This window comes from Scyliorhinus canicula, chromosome 7 (genome assembly GCF_902713615.1).
Source record: "Scyliorhinus canicula chromosome 7, sScyCan1.1, whole genome shotgun sequence".
Taxonomy (NCBI): Eukaryota; Metazoa; Chordata; class Chondrichthyes; order Carcharhiniformes; family Scyliorhinidae; genus Scyliorhinus; species Scyliorhinus canicula.
In genome coordinates, this window is record NC_052152.1 from 9153629 (window position 1) to 9177442 (window position 23814).

The 23814-nt window shown below is 47.7% G+C and overlaps 1 protein-coding gene across 5 annotated transcripts in view; it reads right to left on the reverse strand.

The window, feature by feature from the left end:
* Positions 1 to 23814, reverse strand: part of LOC119968726 (SAM domain-containing protein SAMSN-1-like) — a 143049-nt gene that overhangs the window by 98893 nt on the left and 20342 nt on the right. For 3 of the 5 annotated variants that reach the window (XM_038801364.1, XM_038801363.1, XM_038801365.1), the window contains exons 5-7: positions 18000 to 18064; positions 16367 to 16487; positions 3011 to 3363 (exon numbers count right to left, since the gene is read on the reverse strand). In XM_038801364.1, the coding sequence (XP_038657292.1) occupies positions 3011 to 3363; positions 16367 to 16487; positions 18000 to 18064 (539 nt within the window). Of the gene's footprint in view, positions 1 to 3010; positions 3364 to 16366; positions 16488 to 17999; positions 18065 to 21288; positions 21417 to 23814 lie in introns of those variants that run through there. The other 2 variants (XM_038801367.1, XM_038801366.1) reach the window with 2 other exon arrangements.

The following is a 23814-nucleotide window of genomic DNA, read 5'->3' on the forward strand; positions in this document are numbered from 1 at the left end:
GCCGGTGTCCTGGCCTTTGCGTCCCTAGTAGCCCGTCGAAGGATTCTGCTACAGTGGAAGGATGCAAGGCCCCCAAGTGTGGAGACCTGGATCAGTGACATGGCGGGATTTATAAAATTGGAAAAGGTCAAATTTTCCCTGAGAGGATCAATACAAGGGTTCTATAAACGATGGCAGCCTTTTTTGGACTTCCTGGCTCAGAGATAGGTAACTGGGTCAATAGCAGCAGCAACCCGGGGGGGGGGGGGGGGGGGGGGGGGGGTGCATTATTGTAGTGTTTATTCTGTAACTTTATAGTGTGTTAATATGCGTTGTTGTTAAAATGCTGGGTTGTTCATGGGGATGGGGCGAATGTATATGATTGTTAATATTATTGTTATTTTCGGTATTTTACTAAGGTGCGTCAATGTTGTATAAAATCAAAATTTCTCAATAAAAATTATTTAAAAACAAAAGATATGAACAGTGGTTTTAATCTACTTACTACAGAGCCAGCCTGTTACCCGTTGAACTCTCCGATGAACTGCAGACTGGCTCTGGACACGGTTATTTATACAGCAGTCTAGGGGGAGGAGTCGTGGGCGGAGCCAAGGTTGGAGCCCTGTACAAACTCCTGAGCATTCCCAGAGCTACTCCCCATAGTGGTCAGATAATGCTACTGCGCTTACAATGGTATTGGTAAATACAGTGTGAATTACTAAGTTACATTCACCACAAGGTGGTGTACATGGACTTTTAAAAGGCACTTTATATAATGCCACACAACAGACTTGTGAGAAAGGTTATAGCTCATGGAATAAAAGGGTCAGCAGCAATGTGGATACAAAATTGGTTAAATAGTGGAAAGCAGATATTGACTGTCAATGGTTATATTTTGGCTTGGAGGAAGGTTCGCAGTGGCGTTCCCCAGGGGTCAGTGTCGGGTCCCTTGCTTTTCCTGATATATATTAGCGATCTAGATCTTGATGTGCAGGGGGCAATTTCAAAGATTGCAGATTACACAAAACGTGGAACTATTGTAAATTGTGAGGAGAACTATGTAGAACGTCAAAAGGACATCGACAAGTTGGTGGAGTGGGCAGATAGCTGGCAAATGATGTTTAAGGCGGTAAAATGTGAGGTGATGCATTCTGGTCGGAAGTACATGGAGAGACAATGTAAAATATGGGGTAGCATTCTGAAAGGGTGCAGGAGCAGCGGGACTGGGGGTATCTGTGAATTGATCACTGAAGGTGGCAGGATAGCTGGCGACAGCGGTTAATAAATCGTATAGTATTCTGGGCTTTAATACTAGGTATACACAGTACCTGAGCAAGCAGGTTATGTCGAACCAATATAAGATACTAGGTAGATGTTCGCTGGAATATTGTGAATAGTTCTGGGGGTCACACTATCGGAAGAATATACAGGCATTGGAGAGAGTACAGATGAGGTTTAGAAGAATGGTTCCAGGGATGAGAAATTTCAGTTATAAGGATAGATTGTGTTATGGGCCAGGGTTTAGAGAACGCCAAAGTGTATCATGGAGTTCACCTGACCCACAACTTTTAATAGATTGTGGTTATGGGGGGCACACGGGCCTGCTTTACAGGTGTGGTGCAACAGAGAGTTAAAGTACTTTTAAACTAAAACATGCTTATTTATGAAAACAGTTAACCCTTTATAAACCCATAGTAAACATCTTAACAACTACCAACACCAATCAGCCCCACAGATACAATATGTTATATGTAACCCTTAATATTTCCTTGCAACATCCACAAGACGAAAGACCCTTTTTAACACAGAGATCAGGTTTAAATTCTCTACTGAGAGCAGTTATCACTTTGAAATCCGCAAATGATCTGGAGACAGTTGTTAGATTGCAGGGAGATCCTCATACAGCTGCTTGCTTTGCCTGCAGCTATCCTGCTCTCAAAACGAAACTAAAAACACCCTGTAGCTGCCTGCTCAATAACGAAAGTGAAAGACAGACTGCCCAGCTACACCCACAGCTACACCCACTCTCTGACATCACTGCAGCTATTCGATAAACACCCATTTCTTAAAGGTACATCCACTACAGCTATTTAATAAACACCCAGTTCTTAAAGGTTCTCTCACATGGCAATTGGAGAGGTTGGTACTGTTTCCCTTCGAGAGAAGAAGGCCAAGAGGAGATTTAATAGAGATGTTCAAAATCATGAGGGGCTGGTCAGAGTAGACAGGGAGAAACTTCCTTCTCGGAAAAGGATGAAGAACAGATTTGAAGTGATTTGCAAAAGAATCAAATGTGATGTGAGAAGAAAACGTTCTCCCACAGTGAGTGGCTTGGGTTTGGAATGCACGGTGGAGACAGGTCTAATCTGGGCAGTCAAGAGGACATCAGATGATTATTTGAATAGAAACAGTGTGCAGGGGTATGAGTAAAAGGCAGGGGGATGGCACTAAGTCAAGATGCTTGTTTGCAGAGCCAGTGCTGATGGGTTGAATGGCACCGTAACAATTCTGTGATTCAGGCATCACCATCTTGCTCGCATTTATTGCCCATCCCTAATTGCCCTTGAACTGCATAGCTTGCTCAGTTTAAGAGTCAAGCATTGTGGGTCTGCTAAGGGGGTGGTAGGTTTTCTTCCTTCAAGTATATTAAAGAACCAGATGGGTTTTCATGACAATCGCCAATGGTTTCATGGTCATTATTAGACTTTTCATTCTTACTGAATTCAAATTTACCATCTGCCGTGGTGAGATTGGAACCCAGGGAGTTCCGGAGCGTTACCTGGATGAATAGTCCTCGGGTGATTCCACTTCACCACCACCTCCCTATGCACACATTGGCTGACATATTTCCCTTCACACCGACAGTGACTGCATTTGAAAGCATTTCCTTGGTCACCAAGGGCTTTTGGGAATTCTGAGGTTGTACACACAAGAGGAAAACGCCACGATTCAGTCCTGGTCTGATGGTTTCAGCTACAACTTCGACACCCAAAGCGAAAGCACAAGAGCTAATACTGAAGCATTTACCTACCGTTCCAGACAGATCCATTCCAGTGACAGTGCTTTGGCAATGATAGGTGCGTGGACAGAACAGAGACCAATCACTCTCCATCGGCAGGGTTACGTCAAATCGGAGGTTTTCAGAATCCTTCAGCTTTGTACAACAGGCGTGGTGCTCCCCATCCCACGGAGAGGTGAGTTCTGGCATTTCGTACCACTTGGGGCTGTGGATCCTGATCAGCGATCGTGAGGGGAGGTCCCAGTCAGGGTAGGGCTCATATATTTGCCCCTGTGTCTCAGAACCGCACTCCTTGTCCAGAGGGTTTGGTTGCGGATTCTGTGGGTTCTCTGCACACGTGGGGTCACCTGATCCCTGCCCAGGAGCTGGTCAAGCAAAAATACACACAAACAGGTCAATTACATTGTGAACGATTTATTCATCCAGGGGATATGTGCGTCGCTGGCAAGGCCACCGTTTGTGGCCCATGCCACAGTAGTCCACATCCACATTGCTGTGAATCAGGAGTCACATTTAGCTCACACAGGGTAAGGACGGCAGATTGCCTTCCCTAAAGGACATTAGTGAACCAGATGGGATTTTACAGCAACTGATGGCAGTTTTATCATCACCGTTACTGAGACGAGCTCCAATTAGCCAGATTTACCCATCAATTGAATTCAAGAATCTACCAGACACAATGGTGGGATTTGAACCCATGTCCCCAGAGCATTTATAATAATCTTTATTGTCACAAGTAGGCTGACATTAACACTGCATCCTTCAATCCCACCAAAGCCATGTTGAGACATTGGTAAACAGTGAGGTCAGTGGGACCAAAATACCGACAGACTCTTATTTATTTTATTTGTAAACTGATGCCAACATTTTGCTAGTGACTCCAGGTTTTGGAGAAAGTAAAGTTTGATGAAGAATTCTGATGGGGATAGAGAGATTAACAGAATGAGCAGATCGGAGGTATCACAATCCATTGCAAAGGCTCCTGAAGTTGTATCTTAAGAGGCAAAATAAAGAAACGGGGAAATAAATTCCAGTCTAAATGTGTGAGATCCTTAACAAAGCAAAATAACATAGGGCGGTAGACACTTAAATATTAAAACATTGGGATGCTGAGTCACCTGAGTGAGAATTTATCTCCATGAAGAAAAGCTGGAAAATATTTTGGGCAGAACTTCCCATAAAATTACTAAATGTAATTTTGGGTGTGAAAATCGGTGTGCTTCCCGTCATCCCGATCACCATCTTCCCCCACTTGGTGCAATTAGTGTACCCCCCGTGTAATACACACCATACCTGACTCGCCAGGCATCTGATTCGCCTGCCCCAGGGCTCAGCTGAGAAATGCAATTTTGGAGGAGCTTTAATTAAACAGTTCCTCAGTACTCACTCCCGGGGGGAAACCTGGAGGGCGGCCACAAGGAGAGCAGCCCCATGATTTCTGGAGGGTGACCTAAAGAGGCTTTTGGGTGCAGTGGCGGAGAGGCGATCCACCATCTACCCGCATGTTGGCAGGACACCCCCAAGTTTGGGCAGCACAGTGGTTAGCAATGTGGCTTCACAGCGCCAGGGTCCCAGGTTCGATTCCCCGCTGGGTCACTGTGCGGAGTCTGCACGTTCTCCCCCTGTCTGCGTGGGTTTCCTCCGGGCGCCCCTGTTTTCTCCCACAGTCCAAAAACAAGCAGGTTAGGTGAATTTGCCATGCTAAATTGCCCTTAGTGTCCAAAAAAGTTTAGGAGTGGTTATTGAGTTACGGGAATAGGGTGGAAGTGAGGGCTTAAAGTGGGTTGGTGCAGAGTCGATGGGCCGAATGACCTCCTTCTGCACTGTATGTTCTATGTAACGTTACCGTGCCCGCCTGGGAGGTGGCAGCTACAGTCAGTGCCAGCAGAATGACCTAGTTCTAAATCCTCCAACCAGCGGAAACAGTTTATCATCATCTACCCTGTCTATTCTCAGAAATATCATGAAAACTTTGATCAGATCACCCCTTAACCTTCTAAATTCTAGAGAAAGTTGTATAATATCTCCTCATAACTTAACCCCTGAAGTCCAGATATCATTCTTGTAAACGTACATTGCCCTCCCTTCAAGGCCAACATATCCTTCCTAAGGTGTGGTGCCCAGATCTTCTCACAGTAACGCCAAGTGGGGTCTAACCAGGATTGTGTTGAACTGCATGATAACTTCTGCATCCTTATATTCCAGTCGGCTAGATATAAAGGCCGACATTCTGTTAGCCTTCTTGATTACTTTCTGCACTTGTTTGTGCCATTTTGTGCACCCGAATCCCCAGGTTTCTTTGAACGTCACTGAATTTAGCTTCACACCATCTGAAAGTACCCTGATATATCCTTTTTGGTTCACAATTGATAACCTCACACTTGATAACATTGAAATCCATCTGCCACAGTTTTGCCCATTCACCTCATCCATCAATATCCCTTTGTAATTTTATCCTGTCATCTACACTGGCCATACACACTGCCTGCAATGCCACCCAACTTGGTGTCATCAGCAAATTTGGATACATGACTTTCTGTGCCATCATCCAAGTCGTTAATGAATAATGTGATCAATCTGCCTCTGGGTATGTAAATACTGGTGATTAAGGCTAAGAAGGGTGCTGATAGTGGCGCATTAAGAGATCAGAATCTGTTAATGACAGAAGCATTGTGACAAAGTACAACTTTAGATAACAATCTCTTATGGGCAGCATGGTAGCATTGTGGATAGCACAATCGCTTCACAGCTCCAGGGTCCCAGGTTCGATTCCGGCTTGGGTCACTGTCTGTGCGGAGTCTGCACATCCTCCCTGTGTGTGCGTGGGTTTCCTCCGGGTGCTCCGGTTTCCTCCCACAGTCCAAAGATGTGCGGGTTAGGTGGTTTGGCCATGCTAAATTGCCCTTCGTGTCCAAAATTGCCCTTAGTGTTAGGTGGGGTTACTGAGTTATGGGGATAAGGTGGTGTTGACCTTGGGTAGGGGGTAGGGTGCTCTTTCCAAGAGCCGGTGCAGACTCGATGGGCCAAATGGCCTCCTTCTGCACTGTAAATTCTATGTATGTAGGACTTCACCAAATGCCTTCCGGAAGTCCAGCTAAACAACATCCATCGACATTTCTCTTCTACTAGCTTAGTCACCTATTCAAAAAATTCAATGAGGTTTGTCAAGCATGACCCCCTACCTGTCTTGAATCCATGCTGGCCCTCTCTGATTAACTGAATATTTTTGAGCTGTTGCCCCACCACAGCTATTAGGCTAACAGCTTGAAGGCGAACAGTGAGGGTTTCTGGGTCTCCTAGTGCAGTCGACTGGTCGTTGCTATGACGCGCTAGCCTATCCCTCCCGATCCTCAGCACCCAATCTTCAAGCCTTAACACCTGAAGGCTTCAACTCCTCGCCTTAACTTGGAGAATGAGTACAGCTGACATTGAAATGAAATGAAAATCACTTATTGTCACAAGTAGACTTCAAATGAAGTTACTGTGAAAAGCCCCTAGTCGAGACATTCCGGCGCCTGTTCGGGAGGCTGGTACGGGAATTGAACCGTGCTGCTGGCCTGCCTTGGTCTGCTTTAAAAGCCAGCGATTTAGCCCAGTGTGCTAAACCAGCCCCTGGTGAGAGTTGAATGATGATCGCCAATCGGTTGGATGAGCATGACTCGCAGGAATGTAGGAGGGGCACAAGTACTCTCTTCGGCAGAGAAAAGCAACACCAATCGGCATCGTCGACACTCAGGCTTGGATGTGTAACCGATGTCACGTCTCCACATTTAAGACATTTAAAACCCAATTAGGCGACCCTTATTCCACCCCCCCCCCCCCCCCCCCACTGTTCTCCTTTCTGCCTCTGGGTGAAATGCAGCCAGCTCCTGAGGGTGACAATTTTTAGTCTTATTACTCTCTTTCCCACCAAATCAAGAGCCCCACTCCGCTAGACCGCCAGGCATTTGGCTGCCTAATCTGGGAGCTTCTTCTCAATTCTCTGGCGATAGCCTGGACATTCAACAATGGCTGTGAGAAGGTCTGAATCCAAAAACCCTTGCACTGTAATCTTTGAGTGCCCCCAGCTGCCTGGATGAAAAAACCCTATCAGACAAGCCTTAGAGTTCTGACATCATTCTATCATTCTGCTTTTCGGAAAAAGAATTGAGTTCTGCCAGACCCCAGGTGGACAACCGTAGAACCTCTTGGGAGGAGTTTTAAAAAACTTCTTTGAAAAATTTCCAATTAAGGAGCAATTTAATGTGGCCAATCCACTTACCCTGCACATCTTTGGGATTGTGGTGAATGCGGTATTATAATCTGTATATATGTATCAATATTGTAAGTGCAGTTGCACTACCTGACCACCAGGGGGAGTAGCTCTGGGGGTACTCGAGAGTTTGTACTGGGCTCCTCCCTTGGCTCCGCCCAGGACTCCTCCCCCTGGAGCTGCTGTATAAAGATCCGTGCCACAGGGTCAGCCAGCCAGTTCACCGAAAGTTCAACGGCTAACAGGCTGGCTCTGTTGTAAGTATATTAAAACCGCTATTCTAATCCTACAAGCACGTGTCTGTAGAATTGTTGGTTCCAACAGGGATGTGGGGGTGAGACCCACGCAGACACGGGGAGAATGTGCAAACTCCACACGGACAGTGATCCAGGGCCGGGATCAAACCCGGGTCCTTGATGCTGTGAGGCAGCAGTGCTAACCACTGCACCGCCGTGCCACCTTAAACCTCTTGAGAGTTAATGGGGCATGACTATAAAGAAATAACCTCACTCGGAACAATGTAAACAGAATGCTTCAGCAAAACCACAGAACTATTCAAACTTCATGGGCTTTGAGATGCCCTTCCAGGAGAGAAGCTGCAGAATAGCTCCCTCCGTGTGAGACAATTTCAGGACAGACAGCATGCAAATGAGCTGCAGACTGTTAATATTTATGGCACGGTAGCATAGTGGTTAGCACCGCTGCCTCACAGTGTCAGGAACCCGGGTTCGATTTCAACCTCGGGTGACTGTGTGGAGTTTTCACGTCTTCCTCGTGCCTGCGTGGGTTTCTTCCGGGTGCTCCGGTTTCCTCCCACAGTCCAAAGATGTGCAGATTAAGTGGATTAGCGACACTAAATTTTCCCTTCGTATCCCAAAGGGTAGGTGGGGTTACGGGGATAGGGAGGGGGAGTGGGCCTGGGTAGGGCCTCCTTCTGCACTGTAGGAATTCTATGAATTCTATTCTATGATTCTAATTGATTGATGGAGCATGGTTGAGGGGCTGAATGGCCTCCTCCTGACCCTATGTTCCTTTACATTGCATTTCGTGACCTCAGCGTTATCTTTAAATGGTTTACTTTTAATTATTTTTCGTCCCATTTGTAATATAGGGAATGGTGCACTCCCTTTGCACACAGCAAGGTCACACAGCGCTGACAGCTTCATCAGCAGATAATCTGTCTTTAATTATCTTGTTTGTGGGATGAATATTGCCTCAGGTCACAGGGGAGAATTCCTCGCTATTCTTCAAAACAACACCATAGGGGAACGGGATTCTCCCTCGGTTCATGGGAGCGAAATTCCCCAGCCCTGCTGCAGTGAATGGGAGATTTGGTTGAGAGGCAAATTCTCCGTCCTCGCCACCAGCGATAGGGAGGGGGAGCCCGCAGCGGAGAATTCCAGCCCGGGTCTTTCACACTCACCTGAGAGTACAGACCGGCACTCAGATTAAGACCTCATTGAAAAGATGGCAAACCCAGGGCCTCACCCTCTCTGTCATAGAATCATAGAATTTACAGTGCAGAAGGAGGCCATTTGGTCCATCGAGTCTGCACCGGCCCTTGGAAAGAGCACCCAACGTCAGCCCACGCCTCCACCTTATCCCCGTAACCCAGTAACCCCACCTAACCCTTTTTGGACACTAAGGGGCAATTTATCATGGTCAATCCACCTAACCTGCACATCTTTGGACTGTGAAAGGAAACCGGAGCACCCGGAGGAAACCCACGCAAACACGGGGAGAACGTGCAGACTCCGCACAGACAGTGACCCAAGCCGGGAATTGAACCTGGGACCCTGGAGCTGTGAAGCAACTGTGCTAACCACTGTGCTCTGGCTGCCCACCACTGTGTGGCACTGGAAGAGCCGGCCTTGATTCCCGTGCTTCAGACCCTGGAGTGGGAGTTCAACCCACAATGCCGGGCTCAGAGCGTAGAGTGTTACCACTAAGGCGTAGCTGAAAAACTTTGGCAAATTTTGTTCATCACAGCTCTTGGCATTAAGAGTTGGTACTTTTCCAGCAGAAAAAAAAGGATTTGTCATTGATTTTACACTCAGTAACCTCGCAACCCAGACATAAGTAACATATTGGTTCTGTACTGGTCTCGGTAATAAGGAGGCAGGTGAAATCCCACCACTGCAGCTGGGAACATATATTCACTTAATTGAATAACATCTGGAATTGAATAGTTTGGTGTCAGTAATCGTGACCATGGATGACTGGACTGTGATAAAAATCAACCTGGTTTAGTAAAGGAAATCTGCCATATTTACCCGGTCTGGCCTACATGTGACTCCAGACCCACAGCAATGTGGTTGACTCTTGTCTGCCCTCTGAAATGGTCTATTCAGCTGTCCTCAAGTTGACAGTTCACCACCACCTCCTCAAGGGTCAATAAATGCCAGCCTTACCGGCGATGTCATTTCCTGTGAATGGAAAACATAAGAACCAGAGGACCCCATTCAATACTTCACCCTGCGCTGTCATTCAATTAGATCAGGACTGACCTGCATCTCAGCTCCAAACATTTGCCCTGGCTTCACAGTCCTTCATATCTGTGGTAGCACTCCAACAGTGTGCCTCTCCCTAAGTCCCACACTGGGAGTGTCAGTTTGGAAAATGGGGTTTAAAATTCTGCAGCTGCTTTTGACGCACACAGGAGTGATACCTACTGAGGATGGTTTAGCAGTTTGCAAGAGCTACAGCTTCACCACAAAACAGCTGCCGTTTTCAACCACGTTCCTTAGCCAGGACGGGACCTCTCTCTATGGGGCAGCCCTTGCCTGAAACTGCGGAAGGCGGGGGGGGGGGGGGGGGGGGGGGGGGGGGATAAAGGAACACTGTCGAAAATAAAGACTTACAAGGTGGAGGAAATGAGTGTGAGGATGGCATATTTTGGCTAAGTTCTAATGATCACTCAGAAGTACGTGACCTCTTCTCAAGGTCACCTTGACCCTGCCTAACAATGGTTGTGGGATATTGTTTCTGCATCAACAAGCTCGAGGTCGACGAGAACAAAACACATGAGCACTAAATCAAACGACAAACGCTGTAATTGAAATTCTCATATTGGAGCAAATCTCCATCATCAATTGCTAACTAAAAAAAAAAGCAAGAGTTTTGGAACCTTAAAGGGACATGCTCCTCATAGAAAACTGACAAATGTTTGAGTATATACGCACCCAACAACAACTTGTATTGCACCTTGAATGTAGCAATGTATCCCAGCAGTACAATTTGGACATCAATCCACATTTGAAAACAAGAGTGAGAATTGAAAAGGGTGTTGAGGACCAGTAATCAATGTGGCCCAGTGAGCACTGGGGTGATAGGTGAATGTGATTAGGTACGTTAGGATACAGGTACAGTCGCCATAGTCCCAAATAGCCATGGGCTGCTTTCCTCTTTGACGGGGAGAGCTGGCTGGAGGTGATTTAACCCGAGGATTACCACAACTCAGGCGAGGGGACAAAGTTGAGAAGACGGGGCCTTCTTGAATAACCTCAGCCGGTACGGGGCTTGAACCTGCGCTGCTGGCCTCGCTCAGCATCACAAACCAGCCATCCAGCCAAGTGAGATGAACCGGTCTCCGATTAGGATACAGGCAACATAGTAAAGGCTGTTGAATAATTTGTATCAATGAGACAGCTAATTAATGATTCCCATGTATCATAGATTAGCATAGAATTTACAGTGCAGAAGGAGGCCATTCGGCCGATTGAGTCTGCACCGGCTCTTGGAAAGAGCACCCTACCCAAGGTCAACACCTCCACCGTATCCCCATAACCCAGTAACCCCACCCAACACTAAGGGCAATTTTGGACACTAAGGGCAATTTATCATGGCCAATCCACCTAACCTGCACATCTTTGGACTGTGGGAGGAAACCGGAGCACCCGGAGGAAACCCACGCACACACGGGGAGGATGTGCAGACTCCGCACAGACAGTGACCCAAGCCGGAATTGAACCTGGGACCCTGGAGCTGTGAAGCAATTGTGCTATCCATAAGGCTACCGTGCTGCCCTTTCAAAGTGGTAAATAGGCTTGGGCCAGTGTCATGAGTGGAAGGATCTTGAATTGCCAGTTTCACTTGTCATGTGAGAGTGCTTTTTAAGAAATGGGTGTTTATAAATGGGTGTGTATATGTGTATCTCAATGTGAGAATACCTTTAAGAAATGGGTGTTTATTACTGCAGTGATGTCAGAGAGGGGGTGGAGCTGGGCTGTCTGTCAGCTTTTTACTTTTGTTTTCAGTTGTTTGCTGGTGTGTTTTAGTTTCGTTTTCAGAGCTGGATTGCTGCAGTCACAGCCAGAAGGTGTATTAGAGTCTCTCTCTGTAATCTAAAGACTGTAAATCCATCCTGATGATTTAAAACTAAAAACAGTAGTGACTTTAACCTGATGTGCTTCTGGCAAAAGGTGTTTTAAGTCATATGGATGTTAAAAGGAAAGCTTAAAAGATTACTTCGTGTTATATTCTTTGGGGGTTGTATTTGAATTAAAGGTTGCTAAGATGTTCACTGTATGTTTTAAAAAGGTTAACTTGAGTTCATAGATTAAACATTGTTTTGCTTTAAAAAATACTTTTCCATTTCTGCTGTACCACACCTGTAGAGTGGGCCGTGTGCTCCCCATACCACAATCTATTAAACGTTGTGGGTCAGGTGAACTCCATGATACACTTTGGGGTTCTCTAAACCCTGACCCATAACACACTTTATATTCTATTGACTTGGTACATATTTATCTTTTGTTATTAACTGAGAAACTTGGATCGAAGGTTCAGACTCAGAGCACAGCAAGGTTGATTACAAAAAAAGAGATGATGGGGAAAACCAGGAAGCAAAGCTTGATACCAAGATTGTGCTTCTCAAATTACTATCCAGGAAAAAGTTGTCCGCTCGATTGGCATTTCTTCCACAAACACTCACTCCCTCCACCACCGCCGCACAGTGGCAGCCGTGTGTACCATCTACAAGATGCACTGCAGTAACTCACCAAGGATCCTTAGACAACACCTCCAAAACCTACGACCACCACCAACTAGAAGGACCTGAGAACCCCACCATCTGGAGGTTCCCCTCCAAGTCACTCACCACCCTGATTTTGAAGTATATCACCGCTCTTTCACTATCATTCGATCAAAATCTTGGAACTCCCTCCCTAACAGCACTGTGGGTGTACCTACACCATACGGACTGCAGGGGTTCAAGAAGGCAGCTCACCACCACCTTCTCAAGGGCAATTAGGAATGAGTTAATCAGCGACACCTTCACCCCATTGAAGATAGCACAGTGGTGGACATTCAGCCCATCATTCCCATGGCAGCTCTTTGATAGAATGATCTGATTAGTCCCCACTCTTCCAGCCCTTGTAAACTTTTCTTCCTCGCATCTTTGTCCAATTTCCCCTTGAAGGTTACCATAATTTGTTTGCCCTACCCTTTCAAACAGTGTATTCAATGTGCAAAAATAATTCTCACCTCCCCCAGCCCCCCCCCCCCACCACCATCACCCTGCCCCAGGCACTGGTTCATTTCCAAACTATCTTAAATCAGTTTATCCTCATTCACTCGACAAAGATGCTTCATGATTCTTAGTACTTTGGTTAAACTTCCGTTCACCTTCTCTGCTCAAAGGAAAATGATCTAGGCTTTTTCAGTCCCTCCATATTGAAAGCAGTTTTCTAATTAGTATCCAAAGATGAATAATTGTGCTGTACCGCCCCCTCATCATCCTCATGAAGGAAAAGTGTCTGACAAGGGTAAGAGATGTTTGTGAGGGCCGCTGCCTTCAAAGACATGCATGTGGTCAAGTAACCTCTACGGGGGGAGGGGAGAGTGAGGAGAAACATAAAATGGTTGCCATAGTGACATTAAATGCAAGTAACAGGTTTGAGTGTGATTGATGCCACAAGTGTTTTAAAACAAAGAGGAAAGGTTTCCATCTCAGCCCGTTCCACTCCCCTAATTTCTTCCCCTCTTCTCTTGAAGGTGCTGACTCCATGGGATCTGCACTGTGGGGTCCTGGGACGTATGAACGTTCACCCATCTCACAGGCCAATATGATTCAGTCTTTACGTAGATCGGGACCGATCACCTCTAAGATTTCCTCCCAAGTCACGCACTCTGCCCTCAAATTAATAATAATCTTTATTGTCACAAGTAGGCTTGCATTAACACTGCAATGGCGTTACTGTGAAAATCCCCGAGTCACCACATTCCAGCGCCTGTTCGGGTACACAGAGGGAGAATTCAGAATGTCTAATTCACAGCACGTCTTTCGGTGCTTGTGGGAGGAAACCGGAGCACCCGGAGGAAATGCATGCAGACACGGGGAGAACGTGCAGACTCTGCACAGACAGTGACCCACGCCGGGAATCAAACCTGGAACCCTGGCGCTGTGAAGCAACAGTGTTAACCACTGTGCTACCGTGCCGCCCATTGTGCTACCGTGCCGCCCTAATTGAATGCGTGCTGCCAATATTTAGAAAGATTGGAACAGGAGGAGGCCATTCACCCCCTCGTTGCTGTTCTGCCATTCAGTTAGATCATCGCCATTCCACACTTCAGTTTACATGCCTTGCTCCCATAACCTATATCCTCCTTGCCAACCAAAGATCTGCCGGGCTCCATTTTGAAATTTTCACTTGATCCCCCCCGCTACTACTGCTCTTTTGAGAGAGAGAGTTCTATCACCTTTGGAGCGTTTCCTTGACCAGCTTGGATCTAATTTCAAAACTACACCCCCATTGTCCTGGACCCCCACTCATTTTTTTTTTTTAAATTTAGATTACCCAATTATTTTTTCCAATTAAGGGGCAATTTAGCGTGGCCAATCCACCTACTCTGCACATTTTTGGGTTGTGGGGGCGAAACCCATGCAGACACGGGGAGAATGTGCAAACTCCACACAGACAGTGACCCAGAGCCGGGATCGAACCTGGGACCTCAGCGCCGTGAGGCGGTTATGCTAACCACTTGGCCACCGTGCTGCCCTGACCCCCACTCATTAGAGGAATTTGTTTCTTTCCGTCTATCCTAACAATCCTTTAACCATCTGAAAAGCTTTGATTGAATTCCGTCCGCTCCTTAATTCGTCTACACTCAAGGCAGTACAAGTCTAGTCCATGCAATCTGATTCTAGCTGGATCAGAAGCCTGGAACTACCTGCCTAACACCATTGTGGGAGCAACGTCACGACAGGGACTCCAACAGTGCAAAGGCTTGCATTTAAAAAGCGCCTGACCTGACCTTGGGAACCACAACACCCTTTACAGCCAATGAAGTATTTTGCAGGGCGGCACAGTGGCACAGTGTTCAGCATTGCTGCCTCACAGTGCCAGGCACCGGGTTCAATTCTCAATTTGGGTGACGGTGTGGAATCTCCCCGTGTCTGCGTGGGTTTCCTCTGGGTGCTCCAGTTTCCTCCCACATTCCAAAGATGTGCAGGTTAGGTGGGTTTATGGGGTGGCGGGGGACTGGGTCTATGTTTGATGCTCCCCCAGAGGGTCAGTGCAGACTCAATGGGCCGAATGTAGGAATTCAACGGTTGAAGTACAGCGAATGTAGTGATGTAGAAAACATCGCGACCCTCCGAGGCATGTTCCGTGGCGTTGGAGGTGGCCTGCCATTGGCTGGTGGCGGGATCTTCTGGTCCAGCTGCTGTCAACAGTGTTTCCCGTTGTAAACACCCTCCCATCGATGGGACTGGTGAGAAAATACTGCCCGTGGTGTTTAATCTGTACATGGCAAGCTCCGACGAGTAGCAAAGGGCTAATAGCCAGATCGTCGCAATTGTGATAAATATTGACCAGGTCACTGGGGAGAATGTCCCTACCCTTCGTGGGTCCTTCTACATCCACCTCAGAGTTTAGGTAGGGCTTCATCCAGAAGGCCGATCACTAGTTTCTCAACACAACTGGCGATGGGCAATAAAGAGAAGCCTTATCAATGGTGACCATGTCCCTGGAGCAAATTTGAAAAGCCAACATGCACCAACATTCCTATTGGGTGGACAGCAATACAGTTCGGCAAAAGGAGCCACGTCAGGATTTCATCGCCGAACTCAGAGATATTCAGGCCCAGCGTAGGGTCCTCATTGTTACCCAGTTGAAGACCAGCGAACTCAGCACAAGTAAGGAGAAGAATGTGTTCGATGATCAACAGTGGATACTGGACTGACAATGCTACAAATTTAAAATTCACATCCTCATGTTCAAATCCTTCCAAAGACCTCACCTCTCCTCGTATCCGCAACCTTCTCCAGCCCCACAAAGTGATTGAGGAGACAGGGCCTGTATCCTGCAGGGTTCAGAAGAATGAGAGGTGACCTCATTGGAGCATTCAAAATGCTTCCAGGACCCGATGCAGGATGGATGTTTTCCCTGGCTGGGGGAGGGGTGGGCAAAGGAGTTGGGCGTGCATGTGCGTGCATGTGCGTGGGGGGGGGGGGGGGGACGTCTATACCCAGGGGGCACAGTCTCCATTTATATCCCACCCTAATTGCCCTTGAGAGGTGGTGGGGAGCTGCCTTTTTGAACCCGCTGCAGTCCATCTGATGTAGGTACACCCACAGTGCTGATAGGGAGGGAGTTCCAGGATTTTGACCCAGCGACAGTGTAGCAACAGCGATCTAATTCCAAGGCAGGATGGTCTGAGGCTTGGAGGGTAACTGATGTTCCTATGCATTCTTCCCTTTGCCTTCAAGATGTTGGTCGTCGTGGGTTTGGGATGTGCTGCTTTGAAGAGCTTTAGTGAGTTCCTGCAGTGAACCTTGTAGATGGCACACGCTGCCGGCAGCGGCGTTCTCCATTCCCGCAGCCGGCCAATCGGGTTTCCCATTGTGGGCCACCCCACGCCGTCGGGAAACGCGGCCAAGCGGAGGATTCTGCCGACAGAGAATCCCGCAGCTGATATCTGTATGTGTTGATGGACTTCAGACTCTGACTCTGCTGGGAAGTCCACCTCTGGGGTACAACCCATTGCCGCTGGAGAAATGGATACCTGGTGCGATGCTGTAACACTTACATCCCCTAGCATATCTGGGCCAGGAGCGAAGATCGGGGAAAGAATCTTGGGGAAACATAGGAATGAAAATCGGTTGCGAATCTTACCATGAGGAAGTGAGGTTTGCTTTCCATCCTCGGAACTATGGCTCCTCCTGTTCCAGACCAGTTTCTGAAGACGTTTTAAGGTTCCAATCTCTTCTGTCTCCTCAATGCCTGGCTGTACCCTCTGTGAAAAAATAAATATGGGAATCGAGATGCGAATATGAGAGAGAAAGGAATGGAAGAATATATCCGCCAGGGGGGTTGTTGGGTTACGGGTATAGGATGGATACGTGGGTTTGAGTAGGGTGATCATTGCTCGGCACAACATCGAGGGCCGAAGGACCTGTTCTGTGCTGTACTGTTCTATGTTCTATGTTCTGTGTTTGATGAAGCAAAATAGGAAAAGGCCCATGTGGAGCATTAACACTGGTTTTGGACCATGTTGCCTGCTTCTGTGCTGTAAATTCACAGTAGAAAGATTACAGGCCATAGTCGTGCAGGCTAAAAGCTTTCAAGTTTGGAAACACTAAAGAAAAATAAGCAAAAATTTGGATTCCCTGATGTGCCTCAAAACTTGTTGAAGTCTTGAAAGTTTCTGAATTGAAACCATGTTACAGCTCTCTCCATTGTGGGTCAGTGGGTAGAACTCTGAGTCCGAGAGCTGGGGCTTTCAGACTCCTCCCAGAGACTCAAACCAGGAAAGCCTCGGCTGACAGAGGGAGCGCTGCACCATCAGAAGAGCTGCCTTTTGGATGAGCTGTTCAAAACAAGGCCCTGTCTCATGCCCAATCAAGATGTTAAAAACTCCATGTGACATTTTCGCAGGAGAGAAAGGAAGTTCCCTCTGGCATCCTGGGCCAATACTGACCCCCCACAACCAATGGGACAAGAGCAGGTTCAGCTGATCATTCATCCCAATGTTGTTTGTGGGGTTTGCCATGCACAAAATAACTCCTGCATTTCCAAAGGCAACTCCACTTGAAGTGCTTTGGAATGACCTGATGTCACGAAAATGGGGCAATGTCCCCACGCCAGCGTCACAATGATTCTCCTACCTGCAGGGGGCTGGCAGGGCCCTGGAGTGCTCCTCGCAGCTCTGGCTGCGGATACGGGGCCCCGCACCTCCGGATGGGAGTCCGCGGTTGCGCACAGTGGCGGCCTGCGGTGGCCGCCCAGGCGATATGGCGGCCTCGCACCGTGGACCGTCTTGGAAATGTAGGGCCTCACCCCGCCCCTGCAGGATGGCACGCGCCCGCGGGTCAGTGCCACCTGATCGCTCCCCCGGCCGTCCATGAGGCTCCCCCCCCCCCCCCCCCCCGGTGAATGATCCCCCCCCCCCAACCAGGGCAGCCGCAGACTGAGTCTGCAGCCCCCACCCGAGGTTCCCGACGGCCGACAGGTGGGTAGAACTACGCCGTCGGGAACTCGGCCAGTTGCGCGCGGAGAATCGTAGGGGGGGGCCTCTGTCAATGGCCCCCTACCCACACCGCATAGATCGCGCACGCACGTTCCCGAGAATCGCTTCAGCGGCACAGGTCACGATTTCCGTGCAAACGCCCATTCGGTGCCCCTGCGCCGAACGCGATTTCGACGTGAATGCTCGGGGAATCCAGCCCTCAGGAATCTGAGTGTTAAAATCTCTGTGTAATGATTCACCCGGGCTGGTCTGCGAAAGCTTCACTTCTTTTCCTTTTACCTTAAGCAGCTGGTTTCCTTCATCATTCTTGACCTGTTCCTTATAGAGATAGTTGACATTCCAGTCTGTAACAGGGAGCAGGAGAAAGCACAGTCAGAACTGAATAGGAACTGGTGTAATGAATAGGTGTGTGTGTCTGTGTGGCTGTATACATGCATATGGCTGCTGTGTTTGTCTGGCTGTGTACATGTGTATGTCTGCTGTGTGTGTCTGGCTATGTATACGTGTACGTCTGCTGTGTGTGTGTGTGGCTGTATACATGCATATGTCTGCTGTGTGTGTGTGTGGCTGTATACATGCATATGTCTGCTGTGTGTGTCTGGCTGTGTACACGTGTATGTCTGCTGTGTGTGTGTCTGGCTGTGTACATGTGTATGTTTGCTGTGTGTGTGTGGCTGTATACATGCATATGTCTGCTGTGTGTGTCTGGCTGTGTACACGTGTATGTCTGCTGTGTGTGTGTGGCTGCATACATGCATATGTCTCCTGTGTGTGTATTTGTAGGTGTTTCTTGTGTGTGTGCTTTTATGTGGATGTGTGTGTCTCAGGTGTGCGTGCGCACTCATGCATCGATCACACAAGGCACACCAAAGGTAAGGAAGTGAATGGGAGCTGGAAGGTTGCAGCAAGCAAGCAACATAATCCAATTGTCTATTCGTGCCGCACAAATCCAAAGAGGGAATGCCACCTATCTCACCTGGAGTGAGGAATCCCTCTTTGAATTGCACATTTCTAAACATCGAGAACACATTTTACATTGGAACAGGCATACGGGGCAGAGAGGAGCTTATTGTTGGGGTATCGGGAGACCTATAGAGGGGTGTATCAGGAAAGATAAAGGCGCTCAAGCACGCCTCCTGTTTCAAATGTCTCCCTGTTTAATAGATCTCAAAACAATAAATCTCTTCACCTCTCTTCGCTCCTCACCTCCCTCACTGCTCGTTCCTCGCTTCCTCACGCTGGTTTCGGAAACTCCATTTTTCCATCACATCCCCACAGTTTTCAGATCTACCTGAACTTTTCTCCTGCAGTGGTGTCTAATAGAGACCGCTGGGCATTTCTCAAGGAGTGCCAGCTAAGATGTACTTATTGCAATGTTATCAAGTTCTCTCTGAAGAGAGGAGAAGAATGTATTGGGATAACATTTATTAAAACTGAATCAAAGTGACTGGGCAGTGGACGGACCATGAATAAAGGGAAAAACAGCATTTATACAGAAAACTTACAGAACAAAAGGAGTTAGTTAAACAAAAGAAGGTATTGGTCTGTAATTCCATTGTTTTTAATGCTTTAATACTTTTCTTGGAATTTACGTTTAAATCCTGCCAAACAGATTTTTGACCTTCTCACTGTATCCGAAATAACTCTTATCAAAGTCACAAATTATATTCCCCGAAAATGTCAAAGGTAAACTATCCCTCCTCTAAAGAGCCCATGAAATCCATGGAAACCATACAGTATAGAAGAAGGCCATTCAGCCCAACGAGTCTGCACTGACCGTTTGCAAGAGCATTCTACCCACATCCCCACCCTATCCCCGTAACCCCATAATCCCACCTAACCTGCACATCTTTGGACTGTGGGAGGAAACCGGAGCACCCGGAGGAAACCCACACAGACACGAGGAGAAGGTGCAGATTCCGCACAGTCACCCAAGGCAGGTATCGAACCTGGGTCCCTGATGTGAGATGCCTCCCCACAGATGCTGCCAGACCTGTTGAGGTTTTTCCAGCACTCTCTGTTTTTAGTTCAGGTTTTCAGTTTCTGTGTATTTTGCTTTTGTTTAATCATTCCTTCTTGCACCTCTTGACCTTTCTTCTGTCTTTGACACGGTTAATCGCGCCCTCGTCCGTCCACCTCTCCAACTTTGTCCATTCATAGCTGTCTAAACATAGCCAAAATAAATGGCTTCTCTTCCTGCTCCTGTGCAGTTATCTCCGGTATCCCTCATGTACCAATCCCTGGTTCCCTCCATATCTAGGCTGAACCTAGTATCCGATAACACAGCATCAGTTACCACATCTACACTGACGGCACCTGTTGTGTTCTTTGTATTGTTCTTCAGGATGGTGAAGGTTGTAGTGTTGTCAAACAACAGCAAGCAGGGTTTAACAAACAAAGCTAATTTATTACGCTACACTTAATGAGATTTGAACATTTGCTAAGGAATTAGATAAGTAAAGAATACACTACACTTCTACAAATCAGCTAAACTATTTCACATCTACTCAATCTGGCTCCCTTCCACCCTCTCCCAGAAGTCGAGGAGGCATGTGATATTTATATCGTTGCTCTATAGCACCATCTAGTGACTAGAGTAGTAACATTACATTAATCCTTTATGTTCCCTACAATATCCACATATTGTGACATGATCCTGCTCTATCTCACCACCACCTCTCTCAACTCCTCCACTGTTGCTAAATGATCAGACAGCTTACCTGGCAGCCAGCCTGATGAAGCATACATTCCCTCCAATTTAATACTAGGAAGGCCGAAGCCATTACTTACAGTCCCGGCTCGAAACTCTCTGCCCTGGTTACTGACTACACCTCTCTCCCCAAGAAACCGCCTGAGACTGAACCAGATTGTTCACAACCTTGATGTTTGATTTGACTTTGAGATCAGCTTCCAATGACATATCCATTCCGTCACCATGACTACCTATTTCCAGCTCCATGAGATCACATGACCCTCTCCCTAATCAGCTTCTCAGCTGCAGAAACCATCGTCGAAGCTTTTTTTATCTCAAGGTTTAACTATTTCATTGTAACCCTGGCCATCCACCCACATTCTACCTTCCGGTTTGAAGTCTGCCTAAACTTTACTGCCTGTGTCCTTATTCGCACCAGGTCCTCTTCACCCCATTGCCACTGTGCCCCTGGATTTATACTGGATTCCGGTAAAGTTACACCTCAATTTTAAACTGCTCGCCCTTGGTTTCAAATCCCCCCCCCCCCCCGGAGTTTCACCAAGTCCTATTCCCTCCTCACTCCCATGTATGCCAACCTCCACTGGCTCCATGTTGAGCACTGTCTCGGTTGTAAAATTTTCACCCTTCTTTTCAAGTCCCTCCATTGCTTCGCCCCTCCCTGTTTCTCTAGTCCCCTCCAGCCCCAGCTCCTTCCGAGAAACCTGTGTTTCTCTATTTCCGGTCTCTCGCTCAGCCCCGCGATTTAACTGCTCCACCGTTGTGGGTTGTCTGAGCCCGAAGCTCTAGAATTCCCTCCATTAAGCTCTCTGCCTCTCTATCTCTCTTTCCTCCTTTAAGATGCTCTTTAAAATCTACCTCTTTGACCAAGATTTGGAAAACTTGCTTGTGCCCAGCAATGATCCCAGGCCTCATTTGGGTGTCGTACCGACAGCAGCCACCGCCTCCTGCTCAGCGCTGCCATGCAATATACCTGCCAGTTTCTGGTTGGCCGGCAGTTCTCAACGGGTGGGCTTCTGCCCTAGGGGTCCTTTATCCTAGGAAAGACAAAGAGCTGTTCAGCGAAGTGCCTGAATGGCACTTAATGCAGCGGTAAAGAGCACGCGCCAGCTCGCCAGTTGACGGACGAGACCCCCTCACCTCTAGGACCTTGGGTCATACAAGGTACAATAGAAATGCACGCTATTTTTCTTTCCCTCCTTGTCTTCCTCGGCTTTGGTGATGCAAACTTTCTACCCAGCCAATGTCTGCCTCATTGCTCTCAGGGGGTTAACTATTCTATAAGTGGTACAGATTACCATGAAATTTGTGTGGAAAACTGTTTCTGTTCCATGGTCTGTTCTGATGAATGCCAAATCTCTTGCATTTCCGGATGGGAAAAAAATAGTAAAATGGGGAAATAATAATAATCTTAATTATTGTCACAAGTAGGCTTGCATTAACACTGCAATAAGGTGACTGTGAAAATCCCTGAGTCACCACATTCCGGCGCCTGTTCGGGTACACAGAGGGAGAATTCAGAATGTCCAATTCACCTAACAAGCACATCTTTCGGGACTTGTGGGAGGAAACCGGAGCACCCGGAGGAAACCCACGCAGACACGGGGAGAACGTGCAGACTCCACACAGACAGTGACTCAAGCCAGGAATTGAACCCGGGACCCTGGAGCTGTGAAGCAGCAGTGCTAACCACTGTGCTACTGTGCCACCATAAGAATATGGTCCAAACTGTTTTTTCCTTCAGGGTTTGAGGATGATAATGGGAATTTTACAAGTCTCGCTTATTGAACGATGAGTTTTAATTGATGGGTAACAGGAAAGAATGTGTTTTTAACCCTACACATATGGTGGTACAGTTGTAGCCTGACTGAGTTACTAATCTAGTCGGCCAAAACTGTGGGGACCTGAATTCAAATCATGGCCTCTGATGGAATTTAAATTCAGTGACTAAAATCTGGAATTGAAAGCTTGCCTCCGTAACGATGACTGCGAAACTATCATCAGTTGTTGTAAAGACCCATCTGGTTCATTAACATCCAGAAGGAAATCTGCTGGGGTGGGATTCTCCAACCCCTGCCGGCGTATGTTACCACAGGTACTTACTGGCGGTACCTGGCTCCGCACGCGGCCTCGGGGCTCCTCGGGGAGGGGCACGGGGGGATCTGGCCCCAGGGGGTGCTCCCATGGTGGCCTGGCCCGCGATCGGAGCAGACTGATCCACGGGCGGGCCTGTGCCGTGGGGGCACTGTATTCCTCCGCACCGGCTGGTGTAACAGTCCACGATGGCCGGCGCGGAGATGAACCCCCCTCCGCACATGCACTGGGTGGCGCTCCCGCGCATGCGCCCCCCTTCCACACCGGTCGGTGCAGCGCAAACCACTCCGGCGCCGGCCTAGCCCCTGAAGGTGCGGAGGATTCCACAGCTTCGGGGCTGCCTAACGCCGGAGTGGTTCACGCCACTCCTTCGCGCCGGAGTTGCCCGCCCCGCCGGTATCCGAAGAATCCCGTCCGTGATGTCCGAATCTGGCTTGGGCCGCACATGATGACAGCCAGACAGACAATGGCAATGTGGTTGATTTTTAAGGGCACTCTATAATGGCATAATAAGCCACTCAGTTCGAGGACAATTGGCCATGGGCAATAAATGCTGGATTTGCCCAAATCCCATGAAAGAATAAAGAAATAAAATCTGAGCGTTTTGGTCCAAAAAGTATGACGAAACTTTACATACAAATACTCACCCTTGCACCCTTATTCTTTCCCATCCTCTATTTTGTATTTAACAAATAACCTCCATTTTAAACCCAAGCATTTCAATCCCTACAAAACTATTGGCAGGGGTTTTAACTTCAGGAACAGGCAGGTGCCTACGCAGGATCGATGTGCTCTGAAACCTCTTTGAGCATAATGCTGATTATTTGGAATGACCCAGAGATTTGCAATACAGAAACAGGCCAATAGGTCCAACTGTTCCATGCTGATGTTGTTGCTCCCCATGATGTTCCTCCCACCCGATCAGAAATATCCTTCTATTCTTTCTTCCTTCTCAGTGGGGAAAACTGTTGCTTCACAGCGCCAGGGTCCCAGGTTCGATTTCCCGGCTTGGGTCACTGTCTGTGCCGAGTCTGCACGTTCTCCCTGTGTCTGTGTGGGTTTCCTCCGGGTGCTCTGGTTTCCTCCCACAAGTCCCGAAAAATGTGCTGTTAGATGAATTGGACATTCTGAATTCTCCCTCTGTGAACCCGAACAGGCGCCGGAGTGTGGCAACTAGGGGATTTTCACAGTAACTTCATTGCAGTGTTAATGTAAGCCTACTTGTGGCAATAAAGATTATTAGAAAGATTGTTATCTGACTTCACTTTATACTTGTCTATGCCATTTGTT